General features: G+C 43.7%; 1 protein-coding gene across 2 annotated transcripts in view; it reads left to right on the forward strand.

Annotated features, from left to right (window-relative positions):
- Nucleotides 1-25759, forward strand: part of LOC108892378 (MAM domain-containing glycosylphosphatidylinositol anchor protein 2) — a 91410-nt gene that overhangs the window by 15331 nt on the left and 50320 nt on the right. The window contains exon 2 of one of the 2 annotated variants that reach the window (XM_051067977.1): nt 22300-22439. The exons of the other annotated variant lie outside the window; for it this stretch is intronic. Within the exon in view, the coding sequence (XP_050923934.1) occupies nt 22300-22439 (140 nt within the window). The remainder of the gene's footprint in view (nt 1-22299; nt 22440-25759) is intronic. 2 annotated transcript variants of the gene reach the window in all.

Genomic DNA, 25759 nt, shown 5'->3' on the forward strand with positions numbered 1-25759 from the left:
GATTTCAGAAGGAAGCGATTAGTGAAAATAATTGTTTTATGAATCGACAGTGAAGATGATCATCAGCTGCAGCGTTTTCCGTTTCATCTACAGCCTCAGTGATTCCTGTGCTGACAGCGAGTTTAATGTGTCCTTACTCTTATTTATGGCTCCATGTGAAATATTCCTTTAATGTTTTCATAACACTTCTGCAGGAACACATCCTGTTTTATTGGTGATTGTATCTGTTTTATTACCTGAGGAATCTCTGTAATATTCCTGCGATATTCTGATCAAACATTGAGGAGATGTTTCTGACCTTATAAAAACACAGCACTGGAATATTCAGAGAGGGACAGTGTGTGACCTTCCAGAGCCTCCATCTGTCTTTATGGAGGTTTTTACTGTAACGCTGCTGTGATATTTGCTGTGGAGACTTCAGTAAAATGAACTGCATGTTTATAGTGATGTCCTCAGGAGTTCACTTTGGTTTCTTCGTGTGCAGCCGTGCATTGAAGCATCAGTCAGTCAGATGGGTGGTTGGACAGTCGGTCAGTTGGTCGATCGGGCGGACAGTTGATCAGACAGATGGTTTGACAGTCGGTTGATTGGACAGTCAGTCAGCAGTAAGGCGTCTCGCTCTAAGGAAACATTTCAAAGATTATTTTTCTGCATTTGCTGTGTGTCCAGCTGCGGGACAAAAACATGAAGGATTTAAGGAACGTTTCAACCACAACATTAAAACCCTCTGTATTTACCATTTATAAGCAGGATATATAAATGATAAACGGATGACTCATTTTACAGATAAATAAACCGTCTTTAGAAACTCGATAACTGCGTGGAGTTTAAGTGTTTCTGAAGTTTTTAGTTGCGTTAAATAATTGTAATTTTGGCAGCTGTGGTCTTCCATACATTTCCTGACACTGATTGATGATTAGAAAACTGTGTTTCCTGTCAGTCATCTGTCCTCTGTGACGTCGGCTCTCACACTCAGATTATCTGTAATCTTATATGTCACAGATTAGAGGGAGAGGAGGCGTATTACATCACACTCACTGTTACTTACATTCACACAGTTTATCTGCTGACGTCTCCACGGACAAAACTCAGACGTTTCACCGACGATTCGTCTGCATGTTGAGCAGGGACGCTTCTGACAGATACAACAGAGGATGAAGGGAGGAAGGAAGGAAGGATGGAGGAGAGGAGGGGAGGATGGGGGATTAGGATGCAACATCTGTGCGTTTGTTTTACATTTGGAAAATGGAGCTTTATGGAGACGATGGTGGAGACAGACGTCCAGTTAGTTCCTGCTTTAGTGATGAGTCAAAGTGAATCCACAGAATATCAGTCTGCAGCTTTTCTGATAATAAACAGAATCTCTGTTGTTTGGGCCAAACTTTCTGTGGGAATTAACGGGAATAACTGCAGATTAACCTGTAACAGGGAATTTAAATGTAGCTTTAAAAACATGTTGCAGCATCACATGGTTAAAATCAGATTTAGTGTAAATTCAGCTGAATTTCTCTCCTGCTCTGGTCTTTCCTCCATCACATGCACAGATGAAAATACTTTCATTTTACATTTTAAATGAGACTTTATTCAACATGCATGTTTTTTGTTGTTCAATTAAAGTTTTGCTCACAAATAAAGTCAAAAATGTCACTCACAGTTTTTATTAGTTTGTCTGTCTATGACAAAACAAAATGTTTATGTCTGTATATGACACAGTTTGTATAAATTACACCAATATTTCCTGTTAATTCTCGTTAATTCCCATAAATTTGTTTTGTTTTCGTTCTCTTAGAATGAGCAGTTTATATCTACGTGGGGAGCGGGTCCACCATGTTTCTACAGTAGCCCAGAGTGGACAAACTGTTTTTAAGTTGACGCTGCAGCTTGTATATGGACTTTTACAAACTACTACGTACAATATCTAAATGTAGCTATATAAACAAAGCTCTTCACTTGATGGACTTGTTGATGTGATTGTTGATGCCATTTTGTCACCTGATGGCCTCCGTACAGGGGGACAGATATGCAGCTGGCTGCAGTCTGTTGTCTCATCACTAGATGTCAGTAAATCCTACACACTGCTGCTTTAAAGGAGCGCTCCATTCGACATCCAGCAGTTTTCTATGAGCAGATGATCGTGTTTGTTTAATTGTGAGAAACAGAAGTCGTGATTGAGATTAATGTTGGATTAATTCTGTTTTCATCACTGATTAATCTGTTGATCTGTTTGTGACCAACAGTTAGATTCAGTTTGTTGAAAGAAAAATCAGTCATGTGATGCAGCCTGTTGTTGTTGTTGCCCCCCCCCCCCCCCAGCTGTCAGACGTGTTGTTTGATTCATTGTTGGTCCTGATCTGATTTCACAGCCATATGGGCTCATTTTCTGCCTCATAAACTCTCCTCAGCACAATGCAGTTAAAGCTTATTTGGATGGAAAAGGTCAAACACAGTCAGTCTGCTGCTCACTCACTGTTTGCTTCTCGCTCAGTGACACCGAGCAGCAGCTGAAGATCCCACAGCGCCCCCTGCAGGCCGCTCAGCAAACACCCTGAATATTTATCTCCTCACAGTTTGTCTTCAGGGTGGCGCTACAACAGAAATCTCTGTTTGTCTTCAGTCTTATTACAATTAATGATTTGTTTTTGCTGAATAAGAAACAGTCTGAGAGTTTTACGATCTTCGCTGTTCAACTTGATGTGATGAAGTTTTCTTCGTTGGAGTTTGTCAGTGCGTCAGTTTATGTTGCTGTCATGATTCCAGAGAATATTTGAGGTGTTGTCGGGGACGTTAACATGAAAACCCATCTACTCACCAGTCCACCTTTACAGCCTCGTTGTGTTTCTACTCACGCTCTTTCAAACTCTCACTAACTTTCTAAGAAGAAAGGCTTTTGTAGAAGAGCTCAGAGCTAAATGAAATGACCAGTTGGAAGCTTAGTGGTGGAGACGTTGATGTCATGTGACCGTGGTGTAGTTGGTTTATAGCCTAACATTAGCTTCTTACCGCCTCACAAAATTTCATCTTTAAAATAATTAGTAATTCAGAATTACAGTTTGGATCTTATTCCAGGTCAAACAGAGAGAGATCAATTATTAATTAAAGGGATAAATGAGTTTACAAAAAAAAAAAATCAGCATACATCAAGAATAAAGTTTCTGATATTATAATGAGTAATGAATATTAACTGGGGTTTACATGGAGCAGTTTGTGTCAGGAGGGTTAATGATTCACTAATTACATCTGTCTGTTTCCTGTTAGAACCAAACTTTCCAGGAAACTTTAAAGGACCTACAGGGAAATAACAGACTGCTGTGATCTGACTGAATCATCGTCACTGGGATTAACTGAGTGGAAATAAACGGAACATTTAGAACAGTTAGACCTGAAATTACAGACCTGATGATAACAGGTAACGTCCGAAGAATCTTTGTTATCACACAATCATGTGATGCAATTGATTAGAATTTGGTAGTCAAAGGTCAAAGGTTTTTGGCCACAACTTTAGAATTTACAAACTAATGAACTGTAACTGGACATTAATCAGTTTTCTGCAGCTTCAGGTAACGTGTTAAATATTTAAAGTTATTGTTATAAACATTAACAGTGAATCAGTTCAGTCTGATTTAACCTGTGAACCTGAATCACTCACAGTGTTTCTGACTGAGTCAGGTACTGTTTATTTAGCTGTTTCATGTTAGCATGTTAGCATGGAGCTAACATCACTGGTTAATCTGGGGCCATCTGTCACACACACACACACACAGTAGTGTATTTGTGTGTGTGTTGATTGACAGCTCCTGTTGCAGCTGTGGCAGACTGTGGGGGTGTAACTGAAGGTGACAGGTAGCAGATGTGTCCAGATCTCACACACACACACACACACACACACACACATACACTGAGGGAGTCGGTGTGTCAGTCAGTGCTTTTCCTGGTGTGTGTGTGTGTGTGTGTGTGTGTGTGTGTTACAGTAAACCTGTAAATTATTTACGTCTTTCAGTCTCAAGTTTGTTTAAAAGTTTCTGAACTAAACTTTTAGTTTCAGACTAAAAATCACAGTTTGGTCAGTTTTATGTTCAGTGGTGCGTTCACTGACGGTTTAGGGTGTGTTCTGTGTGTAATCTGCAGTCGATTCTCTCAGACGTTGGACTGCCTCTCACCTGGGAGGCCTCACCTGACGAGGCTGTGATGAAGTCAAAGCCTCAGACTTTCTCCTGTTTTCTCTGACGGTAGAAATCGGAGTTGTTTTCCTTTTTAACGTCACATAAACTCAGCTGAACTGAACCAAATGTCTCCAGACTCCTGCTGAGTTTCGTGTCCTCGGAGGAAGCTGGACCCCCCCCGCCCCCCACTCGGCCCGGAGGATCCGGATTATCTGGAACGTCAGGATTATAAGTGAACGGCGGCCGGCTCTCCTCTCGTCATCATCGACAACAAACAGCAGTGTGAGGTCCTGAACACAGATCCACAGATAACAGCCTGTAGGTGCTCTTTAGTCTGATTACCGCTGTGACAGTGAAGTGAGCTCCTCTGGTGAGTTTCAGCTTCATGCAACACTCATGCTTTTCACCGACTCAGGACACGTCTGCAGAAAACACACGAGGAGGAAACGCCACGTTTACTCCTGATGATCAGCTCCTAATCAGCTGACAGATTTTACTGATCTCTGTCCTTTGAGAGGGGAAACTTCCTGCAGGTGGAGAATCCATCACACGTCAGTAGAAAGTCCGTTTAAATGAACAGACACAGGCTGTAAACTTTACAATCTGACCACAGCAGTTACTGTTGGAGACTGCACAGAGTGAGAAGGACGCTGATAAACCAGCAGATCCCCGAACACTCTGACCTCCAGCACTCGTGTCCTGAGGGAGTCTGAGTGGAGGGAGATGAAGGTTACGACAGCGACAGTTTTATTGCAGAGAAAAATGGAGGAAAGGTTATTTCTGGCTTGTTGAATTCACTGAGTTATGTTCTGTCAAACTGCAGATAAAAAAAAAAACAGATTTTATTTTTTATCTCTGAGTGTTTAGAACTGCAGACTGTGGTGTGTTTGAGCTGGAACATCAGCTGGTGATGTTCTGCCTGTATGGGTATTTCCTGTATTTTTACACAACTTCTTTTATTCCCCCTTTACAGGGACTTGTGTATAACACCCAAGTGTTTCATTTGAAAATGTTCAGAACAGTCTCAGTTTTTCCGTCCTGAGGCTCCTGTTTGTCGTAAAGCAACGTGCACAGTGTACAGGAAGGCTGAGAGTTTACAGGTTAATATTTAAAGCGTGGTTCTGGGCTGCATTACTGCAGATTTATGAAGAAAAACATTGTGGTTTATGATCACCTGTGAGTCGGTAGAGATTCAAGAGTTGATGGGAAATTTCACCAGGTGGAGCAGCATTGATCGTAAACCTGGGCTGTGTGTGTGTGTGTGTGTGTGTGTGTGTGTGTATAAATCAGCATATTTTCCTACTTTGATGAAATCATTAACTCTGCATATTTGACCTGCTCTCACTTTTACCTTCTCGGGGAAATTGGGATTAATTATAATTGTTTTTTAATTACCCTCTCTCTCCCAGCTGTGGAGAGTTTCCTCATTCACAGGAAACGCTGCTCACATCACCATTGTTAACCCCCCCACTAAACTCCCCCGTCCTCCCGATGTGTTCCTGTGTTTATCAAGCCATTAGCTGTGGGTTTACTGTGTTAATAAGTGTTAATGTGCAGTAATGAGGATGGAGCGTGGCACATTACTGGGAGCACTGTTGGCCCACCTCCTGTTTGCTGCAGCCAGCTGCTCGACAAGAGGAGGAGGAGGAGGAGGAGGAGGAGGAAGAGGAGGAGCAGCACAAGTCGCTGCTACTTAGAACCAACTGATACAGGCTGTTAAAGCAGAGACGCTCAGTGTGCTCACGATGTTTACAGACACAAACAGTTTGAAACGGTTAAAATGACTTTAATACTTCAGAAAGTTTTACTCAGAATTAAAGAAAAAGATCCTTTTAGTTTAACCAGAAACATCTCTATATATCTCTACCAGACTCCATTGATAAAAACAGGGATTTAACCAGGAGCTGCTGGAATACCACTGCCTCCATCTGTTAGTGTGTCTGTGTTACTGTGTGGTACTTTTACTTCAGTAAAGTATCTGATTACTTCTTCCACCACTGAAAGTCACACAGTAACACAGACACACTAACAGATGGAGGCAGTGGTATTCCAGCAGCTCCTGGTTAAATCCCTGTTTTTGTCAATGGAGTCTGGTAGAGATTTATAGAGATGTTTCTGGTTTGTGATCTTCCTGTTCCCCAGATGATGATTCATGAGGATTTTAGAGATGTTTGTAGTCTTCGTTCAACCGAATAGATGTTCTCATTCCTCCAGTAGAAACTGTAGAAGTTACTATTCTGCTTTGTTTCTTCATCATTTGAAACCATTATCACACTGCAGACCACAGACTGTAGCGTCCTTCCTCCTCGGCTCCTCCTGCTGATGGTGTCTGTACTCGGTTCGGTTCTGTTGTCAGGCTGAGCTGTGAACCATGTTCAGGTCTGACTGTGTTGGGAAGGTTGCAGACAGCTGATAGAGTCACATGCTGCTGGTTTCTGTTTGTTTGTTGTAGCGATGCCTTACTCTGTGCTGGTCTGCTGTCACGTTAGTTATTTGTTCTGTGTGAGAAAACCTTTTCAAAGCAACGTTTAACGTCTTTGAGAAATAACAGAATTACAGCCGCGATGTTTGTGCCAGTTTTTCTGTGTCAGTTTCAGAATTGTTGCACCTCTGCTGTTTAAAGACCGTGTCGGTAAAAATGTTGGGTAATTTTTCCAAACAAAAAAATATCCAGATAATAAAAACAGGAACCACAATCACATGAGATAGAATAAAGACGCTGCCTCTCAGATAAAAAAGCATCAAACTAATCTCCCGATGCTCAGTCTGAGAAAAGAAGCATCTGTTTGGTAACGAGTCAGTGTCGTCCTGGCTCCTCTGTCAGGAAACTACAAACCAGCCATGTTGTTAAAGTCACTACAATCCTCCATTATTCTCACCTGAAACACGGCAGAGAGAAACAGGAAGAACAAGTTTACAGTTTTATACCTGAGCTGATAAACGTTCGAGGTAATTCTTGTTTTCAGACGATTTCATGGATTAAATCTGAACGTTTCTCAGACGTCACATGTTTTATTCAACGTGAGGAGCTGAAAGCTGCACAGTCACTTTTCCTGCTCCGCAGACTCAGCAGCTGATTTCACTAATGACTTCCTCCTCTGTGCTTCGGCTCGGTGTTGATTAGTGAGACGAGCGGCGGTGGAAATCTGCAGCTCAGACCCGTGATTGGACGCTGAGGAAAACATTTACAGAAACACTCCGATAAACTGCTGAGTTTATAGAAGCAGAAGAAGATGATGATGAGCTGACTGACTGCAGAGTTTCCTGGAAAGATCACGATGCACCACGACTCTTATCTATATCATGTTTCGATCCATTGGTTAAAAAGTTTTTTAAGCACAGACATCAAACCTACTGTTCTACGTTCTCAAGTGTCATGATTGGACTTGTGCCACATGATTTTCTGATGATGATAAAACAGGTAAAAACTCCACTCCAGTTCCACATTAAATATCAGCGTTTCTCCAGAGACAGAACATCAGATGAGCTGCCGCTAACGTTAGCTCAGCCTGGTTTTAGGTTAGGATTCCTTCAATGTTCATGGTTCAGGAGGTTTTTACTGGAAGCTGAATTAACCACACAGGTCTCCTCCTCTCCAAAACAAACAGACCAGCTGATTAAAACCAGTACAAACACTGAATGAAGAAGTTTCACATTAAAAATCAATGTTTCTGTGACGCTCATGGGCAGACAAAGGAGAGCAGGTCATCTGTGAAGATTATCTGGTCAACTAAACCTGGAAGGATCAGAAACTTTAGCTGCTCACAGTTTATTTCCTGTGGAGGAACCAGGCTGAAGCTGACTTCAGTGTTGGACTACAGAAACACATCATCACTTTTAGGAGATAAAATCTGGCTCCTGCTCTCAGATCAGAGTGAGACATCCCTCCAACCTGCACCAGAGGTGAATGGACATGTTGAACTCCTGACCTCTGTCTGTGTTCGGGTGTGTTTGTTTTGTTGGTCGGAGTGGACCGGAGGTGGAGACGGCAGAGTGAAGCTTCACGGCTCTGGAACATCTCTGTTTGTTACCAGCCGCAGTGACAGGCCCTTTTCGGTTCCACTAAACATTTGGGTGAAGAAATTAATGGACATGTCTGTTTGGATTTGCTGTTGGATCGGCTCTGGTCGCTCTGACCGGTGGAGGAGAAATAACTGTTCAGACGGGAGGAGATGATTTTAACTGAGAGACAGAGAGGAAGGAAAACTCCCCTGGTATCAGGTTTCCTTTGAGGTAGAAAAGTTACAGTTTCACTTCTTCTTGTTTTTGTGTGATGAAACAAGCTGTTGTGGTTTTCTCTGGATGTTACAGGCCGTTGATGTGTGTTTAGGAGCTGAGAGACAAATGTGTTTCCTCAGGACGATGATGTTGCTCAGTGTTTGAAGATCCTCAGACGGGGACTATAAGACCTTCAGCGAGGTAGTTTGTAGCCAGGTGTAAAGCTGGATAAAGGTCAGAACCTCCAAGTCTGAGGTCATGGGATGAAGCTTGTCGATCTCAGAAGATTGTGGATAGAAGCAGCTGTAATTAATTTCCTCTTTCGGGGGTCTGGGTTCAGCTTTAGAGATAGGGTGAGGAATCAGGGTCCTCCTGGGCGTCTTCCTTTGGAGGTTTTATTGACCATGTCCAGCGGGGAGGAAATCCGGGGTAGAACCAGAACTCTCTGCAGGGATCATATTATGTCCCATCCGGTCTGGGAACACCTCGGGATCCTCCAGGAGGAGCTGGAAAACGTTCTTGGGCAGAGCGACATCTGGATTAACCAGCTTCGCCTGCTGCCTCCACCGATGACTCCATTTTTACGAGATCTTGAGAAAAATCTTGTGAAACCTATGTGAGATCACAAGATATCCAGAAACTGTTAAGAGATCTCATTTGCTTCTTGTGCTGCCTCCACCCAAAGGTGTTTAGATATTTAAGATATTTTTTTATATTTAACATCCACATGAGTTTCCTGGATGTAATTCCTGGTTTTGTTTCAGAACCAGGATAAACCCTGGATATCACATAGCTCAGATGATTCTCTGCTGTGTTTCTGGTGCACTATCACTATCAACTCAAGTTACAGTCAAAACAATTTGATGGTGAATAATGATAATGATCCTTATTGGTTTGCAGCAATGTAAATAATGACCAGCATGCTGAAACAAATGTTCCAGGAGAGGAGGGTGAATATTCAGTAAACCTTGTCCTAATGCATGCTGGGAGCAGAGATGAAGGTGGAGATGAGATAAATATGGCCGCTGGTGTGTGGAGGACGTGTCTCTGCTGTAATGGTGTGTAATGTATTCACACACTGTGTGATGTGTGTGTGACTGTGTTTGGCTGTGATTCATACGGAGGCAGAGGAAGTTTACGTCCTCTCAGTCATCACACTGACACAGATATACATCCACTGTGTGTGTGTTTATGATTCATGATTAGTCATCCGAGCTGCAGAGGGAACTGTACATCCTGCAGCAGAGAAAATAACGAGTATATGAGATTTAATCAGCTCTAATGAAGCTCAGGCAGAGAGAGGAGCAGCCACTTCCTCACGAGCTGAATCATCTTCTGTAAAAACAGCCGTCAGGGCCTTTCAAACAGCTCATCATGTTGAGTTTCATCAGCTGTTTTTCATGGAGGAGGGACATGGAGGTAAAAGAAAAATTCTGAAGGTTGAAAAAAAAAGATGTACTTTTACGAGATGTCTAGAATCTTTTAAGACATCTGACAAAACTTTAGATTTTTCTGTCTGTTTGGGAATCAGCTAAAGAGAAGGATTTCCTACATTTCCTCTGGTCAAGAGAGGTCCCAGGAAAAAACACTGTTCTCTAGAACTACTGTCCAGGACCTTTTCCAGCTGTAAAAGTTCCTCCAGCACGTTGTGTGATTTGTATTTCCACAGCAGGGTTGTAGCAAAAGCATGACGGCTTCCTTTTGTACGCTCAACAATATTCAATATACATGATCATAATAATGACCATTATCTGTATCTGCAACCAAAATCATAAGATGACAGATAAAAACAATAAAGTTCTATCAGAGGAAAAATAAGAGTGTAATGATTTTGAAACAGTATCGTAATGTGATAGACGAAGAACAGTGAGGGAATCCCTACAAATGCACCAATGTTCCCTTGGACTTGAGGATAAACTGATTAGAATTTGGTCAGAAGCCAAAGGTCAGAGGTCAAGGTGTCTGCAGATAAATACCTACCTGGTTAAACCTGTGAAAGAACCAGAACATGTAGATGAGCTCATAAACAGTCGTCATCAGAGAAAGACAAAGATTCTTCATGTCTCTGAGCTGCTCGGTGTTAACACTCATGTGACCTGTAGTTTACAGCTGCAGCGGGAACGTTGTAGTTTTGTGTTTCAAACTGATGATGATCAGTAAATAAAACTGAGTCCAGGCTGTAAAACCTCACTGACTCAGCAATTCTACAAACGTATGAATCAAACCAGAGATCTTTTTGTTATGTTGTGTCCACTGTTTATGACTTGAAGGTGTCACCTCCCTGAAAATAGCTTCAGAAACAAGTGATAAAAGCAGAGTGACAAACCGCACACTGCCCCTCTACCTTTGATCCATCTCATCTATTTAAAAAGATCCAGAGCTGAGTGATGATGAGATTATGGAACAGCTCAGCGTGGATGTAAAGAGCATGAAGACGATCGGCTGCAAGGCTTTATAGGACGACTCGGATCAAAGAGTGAGGAGACGTTAACGTGCAGCGGCAGGCATCACGGCAGCTCATCTTTGGCAGCAGAAATCCCACCTTGGGGAGACTTATCTTTCCCAGTGTGAGGATTAGGGCCATGTTTGGAGAATAATACACAGTGTACAGTGTGCTTATGTAAGACGCCAGCCTGTGAGCTCTGCAGGCTCATTCAGCCTCAATCCACCAGCAGCTGCAGCCTGAAGTCTGCAGGACGCAAAACATGGTGGAGGAAACAGGTGGAGACGGTTCCACAAGTTCTCAACACAAAATGACAGAATATCACCACTCAGATATAATGAGGTTCTTAATCAGGTCTGCTCCCTAAATGTTGACTGTTCGTCCCTGGTTTGACTCAGAAAATGTCAGTCACCGAGTCATTACCCTTTTTTAGCTGCACAGTGCACAACAGGCTGTAAACATAAAGCAGAAACTACTGGAGTAACAGCGAGTGAAAACAGTCAGTGACAGTGTCAGCAGCCCGAAAGGAGAGACATGGAGCGGTAGGATTTATAACTGAGATGCCAACTTTACGTCTGCAGTGTTTCTGCTGTTTACAGTTTGTAGTGGCAGGAAAATCATTGTCGCTGTTGCAGTGTTATGAAGTTGCAATTGCACGACTCTGCCCAGTTGAGGTGAGGCAACGAAGGTGAAGAGGGAGAGTGATAGAAACTGAAATAAAATGAGAGAGAACCTCGGATGTAGAGAGTTATGGTCTGACTGGGACTTTTTCCTCTGGGACTTCATGGATTTCTTTATGGTCCTCTGGGATTCTCTCAGTTGTTTAGATAAATAAATCAAAAATGCTGAAACGAGTCACGAGTTAATACACCCGGACGACCCCGGCTAAGCAAAGATAAGAGATGCCATCGAGTTACTGAGGCTAGTGGAATATTTTTTGCTTCATTTGAGGAGATCTGTCTGAAACGACCTGAAACTGAACTGAAGGAAAAGAAATCTATTTATCTGTCTGTCCATTAATCCGTCCTCCCTCTCCTTCCAGCTGTCAGCATCTCCACGCTTCGTTCTCGCATCGTTCCGGCTGATAAAACTGTAAAATGTGAATTTTCTGCCTGGCTGCTCCACTCCTCCACCTCTCCTTGTTTCTATCCCTCCCTCTCGCTCTGTCTCTGACAGTGAAGATGAATGGTCCTCACTCGTCTTCCTCTCTGGCTGAGCGGTGGTGTGAGTTATGTGGCGTTGCAGCAGGATGCAGCAGGATGTGTGGTGATAATTACAGTGTGAGCGAGGTGACGGTGTACGTTATCAGGGTCAGGAGGCTGCACATGCTCAGTGCGATGTTTCTGCAGAGACTGGAGGTCGTTCATCTGCAGCTCAGACTTCTGCTGTGAGGAAGATAAAACCTGTAAAACCAGTTCTTCTTCTCTGCCCAGGATCAGCTGGAAGAGAGACACTGACAGACTGCGGTTTCAGTTTTCATCATCGATAGTCTTTTCCAGGTCACATCACACCTTATTATACCATGACCTGCTCTCTGATTGGCTGACAGAATCACCTGTAGAATCATCAGCTGCAGGTGACCATAGCAACAGCACTGATGCTTACATTCAGCCACATTTAAATTACTCAAGGACTCCTGGAATATCCTCAAGGATGTCTGCTAGTTTTCTCAATGACCAATAGAACCAGGTCAAGAACTTCAAGGACTTTGAGTACCTCTAGAATCTTCTCAAGGACATACAACTTCCTCAATACCCTGGAATCTACGACCTCCTCAAGGACATCTCAAACCCACAGTCCACTAGATCCCATACAACCTCCTCATGATCATGTTAAGGACCTCTAGGATCTCCTTAAGGACTCAGTGATGATAAATACATTCTCTGCTAACTCCTCACAGACTGCTAAAATCTTCATGTTGACGTCTACAACCTCCCCCAACAATCTACAGAACCTCTGAGGACCATTGAGGTCTGTTCAGGGATCTCTGGACCCTAGTAGAGGATTTCCTGGATGTTCTCTGTAATGTTCTTCATCCCTGGATCTTCCCTGGAACCACATACAGGACCTCTGGAACATTTTCAAGGACTCTGCGACCTCTAGAAGGACCTCTGGAACCTCCTCAACGTTTTCAATGACCTTGAAAAGCTCCTAGAGCGCTGTTAGAATATTAATTCAGCCAATCAGAGAGCACTGACACTGTGATGCCTCACAGCGATTGGTCAGCTTTGTTCCATATTAAATGTGGCCCAGTTCAGATGTTTTTCATCCTCACACTAAAGAGCGAATTAAGTCTGAGTCCTGTTTGCTGGTGTTCATTCATCCCTCCGCCTCCTCTGCCTTATTACGTATGCAGAAGGAGCTCCGTGCTGTCGGCCAATCAGACGTGTGCAGTTATTTTTAGCCGTCCCACTGACTCGGCAGCTTCTCAGAGAGATCCTCGGTCCAGGAATAGAGTGAGAGAGCTTACGTAACAGAGAGAATGAGAGAGGATGTAACAATCTTTTTTCTTTGACATGAATAAAACAGTGACGTTAAATCTGACCTGAGATCAGGGGGACGGAGACAGAAAGATCTGGATCTGGGACAGATAGTGGTTTTAATATTTAGTTTCTTGTCCGTCTGTCTTCTCTCTCCACTCCTGCTCTTTGACATAAATAAATAAAAACCAGATGAACCAGTTCTGATCCCTGAATGAACTCTGCTTCTGACTTTAGACCTGACGGTTAAATAACGGTTGTAGTGTTTGGGTTTTACAAGTTTTTGCTTTTGTTTCTCGGGTCAAATCAGGACTCAGATCAGTCCAGTTGATTTCAGACTGATGCATTTTCCCGTCCAGCGCTCACATTGTTTAAATAGTAAATGCACCTGAGCCCAGCTGATCCACCATTATGATATCAGTTTATTGCACTTTACAGCCCAAAAACACCCATGATTAATTAAGAGAGTAAAGTTTTAAACCATGATCCTCGAGCTGGGACAAAAGTAGATTTGAACTCGTCCTGAGCTTTTAGAGCTTTAGACTGTTAAAATTGAACCCTGAAGTTAAACTGAAATCCATCCTTGTTTTTTTGTAGGGAAATATACAATGATCTTTGTTATTGTGGAAACAGTATAAGCTTCAGGCCTCTCTCTGAGGAGTTGTGAGGTGTGAGGAGCTGCTGGTTCCTGACATCTCCTCATTCTGTTTTCCTTGTTTCTTTAAACGATCTCCTCCGCGTTAGTGAACACAAACTGAATTATTTACTCTTTGTTTTTGACTAATTGAGGTTTTTCTTTCTCTGAATATCACATCAAAGAGCAACTTCACAACAAAGTTGCTGCAGCTGGGAGCAAAACAGCTGCAGATTTTTAAATCTGTTTTGTGTCATTTTTAACTGAAGTAAAGTTTAGGATGAAGGTGAAGATAAGCCGAAAGCTACGGGCCGACTGTCGTGTGTTGTAGATGAATTAGTCCTGTTGCCGCATTCAATTTCAGTTTAATTTTTTTATTAATAATTTCCAGAGTTTTTTGTCTTTCTTCTTAGAAAGTCAGTGATAGTTTGAACGAGCGTGAGTAGAAACACAACGAGGCTGTAAAGGTGGACTGGTGAGTAGATGGGTTTTCATGTTAACGTCCCCGACAACCTCTGTAGTCTCATTTAGACACTCGTTAGCAACCGCCTTTTTTAAGACACGTAAAAGCTTCAAACATCAGGAGTGGGGGATTTACTGACCCATTTTATGTCGGAGAATCAAACCTGAAAATGTCTTGAGCTTGTGTTAAAACCACAGACCTTATTTCACACATTTAACCAGAAACACACTGACTCTGGACGAGGGAACAGGAAGTGCTAACATGCTAACATGCTAACTGACTTCCTGGTTTTAGAATCAGTCCTGCAGCTCTGTACGTAGGAGATGTCAGCGTAGCTGGTGTTCAGACTGATAGAAAGACGTAATGTTGTCGAGCATGTTTGTTTGTGTACATTACACTGACACCTTAATTTCCTCGAGACTATTCCGGACTATTGAGCGCACCTGAATATAAGCCGCACCCACTAAATTTAAAAAGAAAAAAAAAGTGCACACACATATATATATATATATATATATATAGGCCGCACTTGTCTATAAGCTGCAGGTGTCTACGTTGTAACATGAGATATTTACACATTCACGCTGCCGTCTCCAACGTCTCACCATCCATTCATTGATGCCAAGAAAAAAAAAAGTAGCAGTTTATAGTCCGGAAATTACAGTACTCCTTAAAACACATCTTCACCCTTAATTGTGATGATTTATGTTATGGGGACTTGCTTTTTGTCCCCATTAGGAGGACAAGTCCCCATCACGTGACTGTGTAAACAGATTCAGGTCCTCACAACATGAGTAATACCTGGACCACAACATCACACACACACTGGGTGAGACTGCAGAGAGCAACTCTGCTGGAGGATGACTCACTGTGTGTCTACAACACACACACACACACACACACAGTCAGCCTCAGGCCTGTACAGTAGAGCAGTGAGTCTCTGAGGGCAGCGGGAGCTCGGCCTGATTTAACCAGTGTGTGTGTGTGTGTGTGTGCAGCTTTTAAACCTTTCCCTGAATTAAAGGGATAGAGAGATTAGAGCGTTAAAGGGGAGGAAACAGATCCCTGATTTTCCCTGCAGGAGGTCGGTGTGTTTGGAAACATGGAGATGTTCCTGTGTGACCACATCACACCTGATCCTGTCAACACATAAATATATACATTCATATGTAAACATGATGCTGCTGTCTGATGGAGCAGGTCTGAGTGGAGTTGGGTCACTTCATGGTTTTGCCCGTCCTGGTCTGGTCTGGTGCAGGTTTGTTTTTATATGAACCGCCTGAACCGACATTTGTCAGTATGACAGAGGGCTGACGATACATATTGATAAATATCTCTAGTTATCAGGATGTGTAATCTGCGAGTATCCTGATAATGACTGAAGCTCAAAGAAACCAGCAGGGGTGTGAATCTCTAAGCATCTCATGATTCGATTTGATTATGATTCGGAGCGCTGATGATAACATTATTATCACTGCATGTTCTGTTGAGTTCTGCCTTTTGTGTTCCTTCAGCGATACATTATCAGTTAACATTTAGGAAATCAATTTTTGACATTTGAAAGCTGATTCAGAATCATCCATGCCTCTTTTCGACAACAGGATAGATGTTAGTTTTGGTTCAGCCCTGTTAGCTGTTAGCTGTTAGCCCTGTTAGCTGTTAGCCCTGTTATGACTCGGTGTGGACGGACAAACGGCATCCTCATCCTCTCTGTGTGGTTGCTGGGATGAAACCTTTTCAGCTGATTGTTAAGATTTGTTGTGTTTCCATCTTTGTTGGTACCGACATGTTTTTCAGACCGTCTTCATCTGAGCTTTGTCTCTTTTAATGAAACCAAACCACCTCCATATAATCAACCTGCGGTGACCTTTGTTGTCGACAGTTTCCTGCCTCTCGCATGTTTCTGGCTCATCCACAGCCTTCTTTACCACCAGTAGTTCAGGAAGTGGGTGTGTACTGTCACGGGCAGCTGCAGCCTGATTGGCTGTTGTCACTTTAATGCTGCTGTGTGATAGGTTGTTAGAATAAAATGCCCAAATATTATAAAAATGGCTGAGTTTATTGTCTTAATCAACATCTATTTTCTGTCATTTTATCGTTTTATGACGAAGATCAGATTTCAGATTTAAAGCCGATGATAGAGGTGAGCTAAAAAAAAAAGTCACACAGTGGTGATACATTTATTTTAGGTATCAGCTGTCAATTACTGCAAAGAAAAGTTCACTTGTTCTTATTTAGTATTTATTGGTGGTTGGAAAACCAGTGTAGAGGTGTATTACTGCCACCTACTGGACTGGAGTTACTACTCTCTCTAAATGGTCTCTCTCATTATGTCTGCTGAGTTAACACCAAGTGGTAAAATCTGGTTCGGTGTTTAGCTTAATATCGAAGCAGTCTGAACATGTTCACACTGACCCAGCCTCAGATCCGAGTTCATGTTTGTGTTTCCACAGGGAGCACAGTTTGTGTTTGTGTCGTCGTGTGATTAAAAGCCTTTAGTGCAGGTTAAACCCCGCAGGAGGTTTCCACTAATATCCCTCTCTGTTCTCAGTCTGACCTCTGATGCTGCTGTGCTCTCTGTTTGTTTGGTGTGTTCATGTGCTGCAGGTCACATGAATGTGATGCTGCGTTTACAGACTCAGGTCTCACCTGTCTGATGTTGCTCTCACACCTGAGAGTGCTGAACACAGAATCATCGTGTAATGAAGTCATGTCTCAGAGTGACTTCCTGTCACTACAGGCACTAACAACAACTGGATTTATATTTAATTTCTAAATAAATGTTGTACTCCTGCATTTTAACATGAAGCAGCAGAGAGAACAGAGAGTCAAGTATAAAATCTAAATGTGGTTCAGGAGGTCGAGTTGGGGTTCGATCCTCAGCTCCTTTGGGCAAAATACTGAACCTCAAACCCTTGTACTAATGCTGCATTCAGTTGTGCTTGGAAGCGGGAATTTCTGAGTTCGCAGTGAGAAGTTTCAACAGGAACGCCTCCTGAAGTCAGATTTCGGAACTCGTAGCAGTTTGTTACTCATTAAGTCAGCTTTGTGTTTTGGTAACAGGATGACAGATTAAACTTTTTGAAATTAAATGTTTTAATACTCAAAAGAGCAGCAACAACAAAGTCTTTCCTGTGAGCTGCCATGTTTGTCTGACTTCTCTACAGGAATGCAATCAACTCAGTTCTGACTTCCAACCTCCGATATAAATGGAACAAACCATTTTATTATTATTAGATGTCATATGGTTGCATTTGTTGGAATTACCTTTAAGAGTTTAGAGCTTCTGTCAGGGGCCAGATATTTTTGTTGAAGGGCCAGATTTAGCCCACGGGCCGCTGTTTGCCTCATTGACACCAACAGTGACAGTTGTCAGGAGATGGAAAACAAAGCACAGCTTCTTCTCGGTGTCCGTCATCATGGACGTTCTGCTGAGCTCAGTCTGATGGTGTCAAATTTCAGTGACTGTAAAAACCATCAGTGTTCAAACACGACTCCTGACTCCACAGACTGAGCCGTGCTCTCACCTGCAGTTTATCCTAAAGGATTGGATTTAACCTAATTCCTGGTTTAGTAGTGATTGTACAGACTCAGAGGGGGGAGTGTAATTCCTGAGTTTAGGAGGTGTTGTGTGTTTTTAGTGTTTTGTATTCTTCAGCTCGTACCATGGGGATCAGCCGGTGCGCTGGCTCCGAGCCCCGGATTCATCTCTTATTAGGACGTGAACGGTTTGTGGTGCTGCAGAGAGCGCAGGGATTAGACTAATACCTGGTTTTAGAGGGGGAAATGGAAAATACCTGAGCCAGAACAGGATGAGAGGATGGAGGGATGGAGGTGAATACAGATGGAGAACTGAACTGAGCTGCCGCTGAAGACAATGAGACTCGACTGTGTTTCTATTTAAACTCCAGAAACATTTAACCTGACAGTTAAAATCAATCAGTATCAGGAGCTGATAACAGACGTCAGAGTTACAGAGAAAATATCATTTCCAACCACAGCAGAAAACACTGTTTATATGATCAATAGTCTTTTTAATCAAGTAATATAAGCAGCTTAAATGATTGTGTATATGTGTGTGTGTGTGTGTGTGAGAGAATCTGTGTAAACACAGCCAATGATTCATTAATCACTGAATAGACCACAACTCCCTGTCCGGTCAATTAAACCATTAAACTGCTGCTTCATTAGAAAACAGTCCTCATCATTTCACCGATCAGAGAGAAAACTAAAACTACTTTTAATCCTCTGTTCAGTGCAGTTCTACTTCTCCAAATAAACTGGATGATCAGCTCCAAAATCATTTATAATTCCACAGAAGGAAAAAACATGTAAACTGCTTCTTTTATTCTCTATCGTGGATCTATTCTTCTTCTACTTTCTCTCCTGTTCCTCTCTGGTTCTGTTTTGATTGTGGTTCTGTTTCTAGTTAAAATGTTTTTATGTTTCAACTCTCTTACGGTTTGATAGTGTTTTAACATTTTTTCTTTGCGTTTTAAAAAATGTTCAGCGTTCACACGATAACGTAGTAATATGTCAGGCCTGGCGATGGCGATGTAAGTTGATGAGTCTGCAGCAGAAACGCAGCTTGATCGTCTGTTGCTGTTGTTGCTGTTGTTCTCTTTGCTTGTTCAGTCTGACGTCACAACATTAGCATGTTTCAGGTGTCAGTCCTCTTCTGTGCTGCCCCAAAATAGCGGAAATAGCTAGCTAACTGTTTTCACCTTAGCTGGGTGAAGAAACATGAGGATGTGGCTCAGAGCAAGAAACACTCTGTAAAACCCAGAACCTGCTTTTACCAGCAGGTGCTAACGTTAGCTAGGTTAGCTATATTAGCTATATTAGCTAGTTTAGCTTGCTAAAATTAGTACAACTATCCTGACTCTACTGAACCAGTTCTACTTCACATTTAGACTGGTTCTATTCTACCTGTATCTGTGAGTATCTACTCTCCTCACTGTGGTTCTAACTGGGTTCTATTTGATCACCTGTGTGTGTGTGTGTGTGTGTGTGTGTGTGAGATGACATCAGGAAACATTAGCAGAGTCATCAGAGGACGGAGAGAAAAAAAATCCAAAATCTAAAAATAGAAAAAGAGACCAAAAGTAGGACAACCAGATCATCCACACCTCCTCCTCCTCCTCCTCTCATCCTCCTCCTCCTCCTCCTCATCCTCCTCTTCCTCCTCCTCCTCATCATCATCCTCTCCTCCTCCTCCTCCTCATCCTCCTCTTCCTCCTCCTCCTCATCATCATCCTCCTCCTCTTCCTCCTCTTCCTCCTCCTCCTCATCATCATCCTCCTCCTCTTCCTCCTCCTCCTCCTCCTCATCATCATCCTCCTCATCCTCCTCCTCCTCCTCTTCTTCCTCTCCTCCTCCTCCTCATCATCATCCTCCTCCTCTTCCTCCTCCTCCTCTCCTCCTCCTCCTCCTCTCTCTTCCTCCTCCTCTCTCATCTTCCTCCTCCTCCTCATCTCATCCTCCTCCCTCCTCCTCCTCCTCATCCTCCTCTCCTCTCTCCTCTCATCATCCTCCTCCTCTTCCTCCTCCTCTTCCTCCTCCTCCTCCTCATCATCATCCTCCTCCTCCTCCTCCTCATCCTCCTCTCCTCCTCCTCCTCCTCCCTCCTCCTCTCTTCCTCCTCTTCCTCCTCCTCCTCCTCCTCATCCTCCCTCCTCCTCCTCCTCCTCCTCTTCCTCCTCTTCCTCCTCCTCCTCATCATCATCCTCCTCCTCCTCCTCCTCCTCCTCCTCCTCCTCCTCCTCCCCCCCCCCCCCCCCCCCCCCCCCCCCCCCCCCCTCCCTCCTCCTCCTCCTCTTCTTCCTCCTCTTCCTCCTCCTCCTCATCCGCCTCCTCCTCCTCCTCCTCCTCTTCCTCCTCCTCCTCATCATCATCCTCCTCCTCCTCCTCCTCCTCTTCCTCCTCCTCCTCCTCCTCATCCTCCTCCTCCTTCATCTCCTCCTCCTCCTCCTCCTCCTCTTCCTCTCCTACAGGAGGTGTATGAACTCTGATAGTTTGCCTCCTCCTCTCCATCAGATGAACGGTTGTTGTTCAGAGTTAAACCACAGATATTTAATCTGTGTTTTCAGTTTAGCTGCTGCTGTGTTCAGAAACACCCACGAGTCAGAGCGCCGTGTCTCTGTGATGCAGGCAGGTCAGGCAAATATAGAGGCGAAGTGTAAAAATAAAAAACGAGTGGTACAACATGCAGGATGCCTCGCAGCTGCCGACACAGAAACTCTGAGTAACGGTGGCTGCTCACACCTGCAGGCCTGCAGCTGGATCCAGATCCGGGTCAGTGGTCCAGTCTGCTCCACCTAACGCCGCAATTCACTTCCCGCCGACCTCCTCCCTCTGCAGCTCGTTTATAACCGCACAGCTTTAATTATCTGAGCTCTGCTTCAGACAGACCTCAGATCAGGACCTGAGACTCCAGGTCACTGACTCTGAAACACAAACTGACTCCAGTGGTTTAACATCTGTCAAACTGATTTAGATCAACTCTTCTTTTAATTTGAAGAGCAGGTTATACATGTGGTCATCATACCAAAGAAAACAATCAAAGAGCTCTCTCCTCCACCTGCATGCTCCTATACTCATGTACAAATGTGGAGGTGACGTCACTCTCAGCTCTGACTGTAAACGCACCATAATATAACTAAGAATAACAAACAAGGATTTCTACTCTACTGCAGATTCTGAAACTTGTCACTTTATTCTTTCATAGCAAACGAGTAGAAGAGTCATGTTTATGAAATGAACAGACTTTTCTCGGTGTGTGATATAAAATCATCTGATGAGAACAAACTGGTTTAACGTCGCTCTTCATGATCAAACTTCCAGACGACCTGGTGACATTTTTACTTCAGGTATTAAACTTTTTATCTCCTGTTCCTCTTCACTCCTGGATCAGACTTTGAGTCTGTGAAATGTCATGAACACTGTAAAAAACAAAAAAAAAGTCACCCAGTGGACGCTGTTCTTTACTGCGGTTTTCAGGGACTCAAATGCCACACCGCCTCCTCCTCGCCGTGTGGTTCCCATGACGACAGGTAGAGAACATCCTGCAGGCTGCGGCGTCAGAGGCTAACAGCTCGCAGTAAAACACAAAGGCAGCTGCTGCTCTGACAAACACAGGAGCTGCTTTTACTCTGAAACCAGACGTTTCTCTGCTGAGATGAAGACGCTCAGTCTCTGTCAGGATTCTCTCGCGTGTCGAGGCGGCGGCAGGTTTTAGGCGGCGTGAGGAGAGTGGGAGGATGAGAGGAGCTGCAGGTTTCAAGTTTGTTTTGTGGAGAAAATACAAAGACTGAGGAGACGAATCAGAGGAAAAAAGTTTCAACTGTAAAAGTTCAATAGTGTTAAACTGTGGAGGAGGTCTGTCATGTTAAATTCACTGCTTTTACTGGGCCATGAGCATCAACCCCCCCACCAGACTGCTGTCCCCTGATGGTTGTTCATCTCTTTGTCTTGCACTTTAAAATGAATGCTGTGTTCAGTGTTCAATAAAGACATCGTTTTTTTGAGGTTTGGAGCTGTTGTTAGCAACAGTTGCTAACAGCGCTCTACAAACAGCGTAGCAACATGTCCACAGATAAACCTGAACAGTTCTCTGTGTCTGACTGACTTCATGTAAACTAATGAGACTGAGCTGCTATAAACAGGAACATTAGCAGAGAGTTCACTGCTGCTGAGGAGGAGCAGCCATCTTGGATTCTGATGTCAGGGTTGGTGGGGTTGCTCCGACTTCAGGAGGCGTTCAGGTTCAAACCTCTGACTGGGAACTCAGAAATCCAGATTTTTGTGAAGAACTTGAAGGCAGCATTAGTCGTTGTCGCTGTGCTGAATGTGTCAGCGACACTCACCTGTTAACCCCGTGTGTCTCTTGTTGTCGTCCACAGCGCCCCCTACAGTGCGGATCGTGCACTCGGGTCAGGCCTGTAACGTGGAGGAGGAGCGCTACAGTGAGAGGGTTTACACCATCAGAGAGGGAGAGACTCTGGAGCTGCAGTGTCTGGTGACAGGACACCCCCGCCCACAGGTAACTACACCTGGAGGCTTCATCACGGGTTCATATTACAGCTGCAGTGATCGCTGCTGGTCCGCTGAACACTGCGTTCATTTTAAATCAGCTGGTGGGTGATGACGCTCAGGTTTGTTCGATGCAGCAGAGTGAGACGTCTTCTCTTCAGAGGATCACTTCATGTCAGTTTCACAAAACCTGCAGCTGTAACTTCAGTTATTTTACCTGTGAGTCCTGAGCTCTGTCAGGTTCAGGTTCAGGTTCAGTTTGGAGTCTGTGCTGGGTCAGATCCAGGATCAGCAGAAACCTGAGGGAGAACTTATCTCATCAGTAAACTGACAGAGACGAGTTTCCACAGTTTGTTCACAGCAGAGAAAAACATGAATGAATGAAAGCGAATCAGCAGAAAGACAAACTCTGAGTTTACATTACACCATGCACACACCAATGCTTCACTCCTGTTGACTCTGCAGAACACAGTAATAATCATAAAAAAACTCCCATCATCCCCGGCGGCACAGCCAGAGCTCCTGCAGAGAGGAGCCTCTGTGTTTCCTAAATGAGAGCAATCACACAGAGAGAAAGAAGAAGAGGAAACGCTGGAGGACGAGTGGAGACGCCGCTGTCTGAGAACGAAGAGAGAAAAGAAGAAGAGCTGACGTTTGAACAGAGGACGTCGTGTCGTCATTAACATTTATTAACATTAATAAAAACAACTCCGCATCCTGAAAAGCTCCGAGCAGAAAAACTGAAACTACTGTCAGCTGAGTTTTTCTATATGGGATCAACAATAAGTCAGGATCAGGATCAGGATCAGGATCAGGGTAGAGGGTTAGAAAAACCTGATTGTAGGGGAGAACCAGGTTGTGGATTTTCTCTGAGCCCGTACAACTCTGATATGTCCGACTGTGTCAGCAGGTCGTGAACACAACACTGCACAGAAACAGTAAATTCACCTGAGCAGGAATCAGTGTTTATAGCTTCAGTGAACCTGATCCACTGACTTCACCTCAGCCTGAGTTTTCAGTGCAGATGCAGCTCAGGTTTAAACGACTGTGACTGTGTGACTGTGGAAGAAGTAATCAGATACTTAACATGAGTAAAAGTACCACACAGTAACAGATCGATCCCTGTTGTTACAGTTTCATCTCCACACCTCTTTTATTTCCTCCTCCTCCGTCTCCTCTCCTCTTTCTCCATCATCTCTCTCTCTGCTGTCAGTCTGTTGAAGCTATAAATAGAGCAGCTACTGGCACACAGTCACACACACACACACACACACACACTCTCACACACACACACACACACTGTAAAACACACTTTTTTTCCTCTCTGCGTCACTGCAGAGCTCAGCTTCCTCTGCATTTTTCTTACATCGCTCTCTCCTCCTTCTCCTCCTTCTCCTCCTTCTCCTCCTTCTCTTCCGACACCTTTCATCTCTCCCTCGCTGAACATTATTTTATTGAAATTGTGTTTTCTCAGTGTGATTTCTAATGTAACCGTTTGGTGCAAACACACACTTGGTGTCGGTTGTTTTCAGTCCGTTTTAAAGCAACAGAATGTAACTTCACTGGGCAGCAGCGCCCTCTGCAGGCATGATGTCTCTGTCAGTTTCCTGATGGACGCTGGTTTTTAACCGACCTGCAGTTCAGCGTTACTCTGAACTCTCTGGGTCTGATTCCAGCAGTTGAATCACTCAGTGTTGAAACCTTGATCTTGTGTGTACGCTTCAGGTTTTGACTGTTTGACGCTGTGTTTTCTCTGAGCTCACTTACATGTAATTTCCAGACTTTGGAATGAGACTGTGGATGTTTCCTAGTTGATCAAAATCTTCCTCGGACTTCAGTTGACGGAGTAAAAAGCTCAGATCAGTCTGTCTTATCACTGTCAGTCCTTCTGTTGTTGTTCATGTTGTAACCTCGGTGACGTCGTGTTAATTAGACAGACTGTGTCGTCACACTGATCCAGGATCTGTGCACCGACTGTTTTTAGCTCGTTAATCATCAGTTCTCTGGTTTGAGGCCGTTAACCGTCCGTCTGCACACAGAGAGAAAGAATCCACTGATAAAAAAGTCCACTTTGCTCCAGCTGGCAGCGAGGAGGCCGACATGTGGGGCGACTGTACCGGGGGAGGGAAGGGGAGGGAAGGGGAGGGAGGGGGAGGGAGGGGGAGGAGAGAGCAGGTGGGACTGAGAGAATCAGAGTAGAAAATGTGCTGATGGAGGCGAGAGTGGAGCTTCAGTTTTAGAAATGGAGACACAAAGTTCAACCAAAGTGAAAACAGGAAGTGAACACAGACTGATGAACGTCACCAAACACCAGGAAGAACCAGGACTAAACAAGACTAAAACCAGGACTAAAACCAGGGCTAAAACCAGGACTAAAACCAGAACTAAACAGGACTAAAACCAGGACTAAAACCAGAACTAAACAGGACTAAAACCAGGACTAAAACCAGGACTAAAACCAGAACTAAACAGGACTAAAACCAGGACTAAAACCAGGACTAAACAGGACTAAAACCAGGACTAAACAGGACTAAAACCAGAACTAAAACCAGGACTAAAACCAGAACTAAAACCAGGACTAAAACCAGAACTAAACAGGACTAAAACCAGGACTAAACAGGACTAAAACCAGGACTAAAACCAGAACTAAACAGGACTAAAACCAGGACTAAAACCAGGACTAAAACCAGAACTAAAACCAGGACTAAAACCAGAACTAAACAGGACTAAAACCAGGACTAAAACCAGAACTAAAACCCAAAGTGAATTACTTTATCGTTCATATTTATTACATATTGTTTTTGATCGCTCAGTGATTAAAAACCAAACTCACTGGAAACATTCGGAGACTTCAGACTTTAACCATGGTTTTAAAGATGAATCTGCCGAACATTTGACGGATCTGCTGCAGTTTCCTCACGTCATCATTTATTGATTAGATGATTCATTGATTAATGGTTCGTTGATGCCCTGGAAGAGAGAGAGATGGAGGGAGGAGAGGATGATGATGGTCATGATGTTGATGGTGATGGAGGAGGATGGACGGGGCAGCTGGAAAGGACCGGATGGAAAAACTGACCAACAGATGCTGAATGAGGACAAATCTGTCTGAGAGGCGGACACACACACACACACACACACACACACACACACACAAACACACACACACACACACACACACACACACACACAGTAAATCTGCAGCAGGCTAATACAGTCTGGCATCGATTCAGTTTCCCTCTAAAATAAAAACGCCTATTAGACACACACACACTGTTGCTGCCGCGGTGCCTCTGAGCCAGGCACCACCTGCTCTGTGTCTGATTTCAG

This window comes from Lates calcarifer, unplaced genomic scaffold, assembly GCF_001640805.2.
Source record: "Lates calcarifer isolate ASB-BC8 unplaced genomic scaffold, TLL_Latcal_v3 _unitig_2226_quiver_726, whole genome shotgun sequence".
Taxonomy (NCBI): domain Eukaryota; kingdom Metazoa; phylum Chordata; class Actinopteri; family Centropomidae; genus Lates; species Lates calcarifer.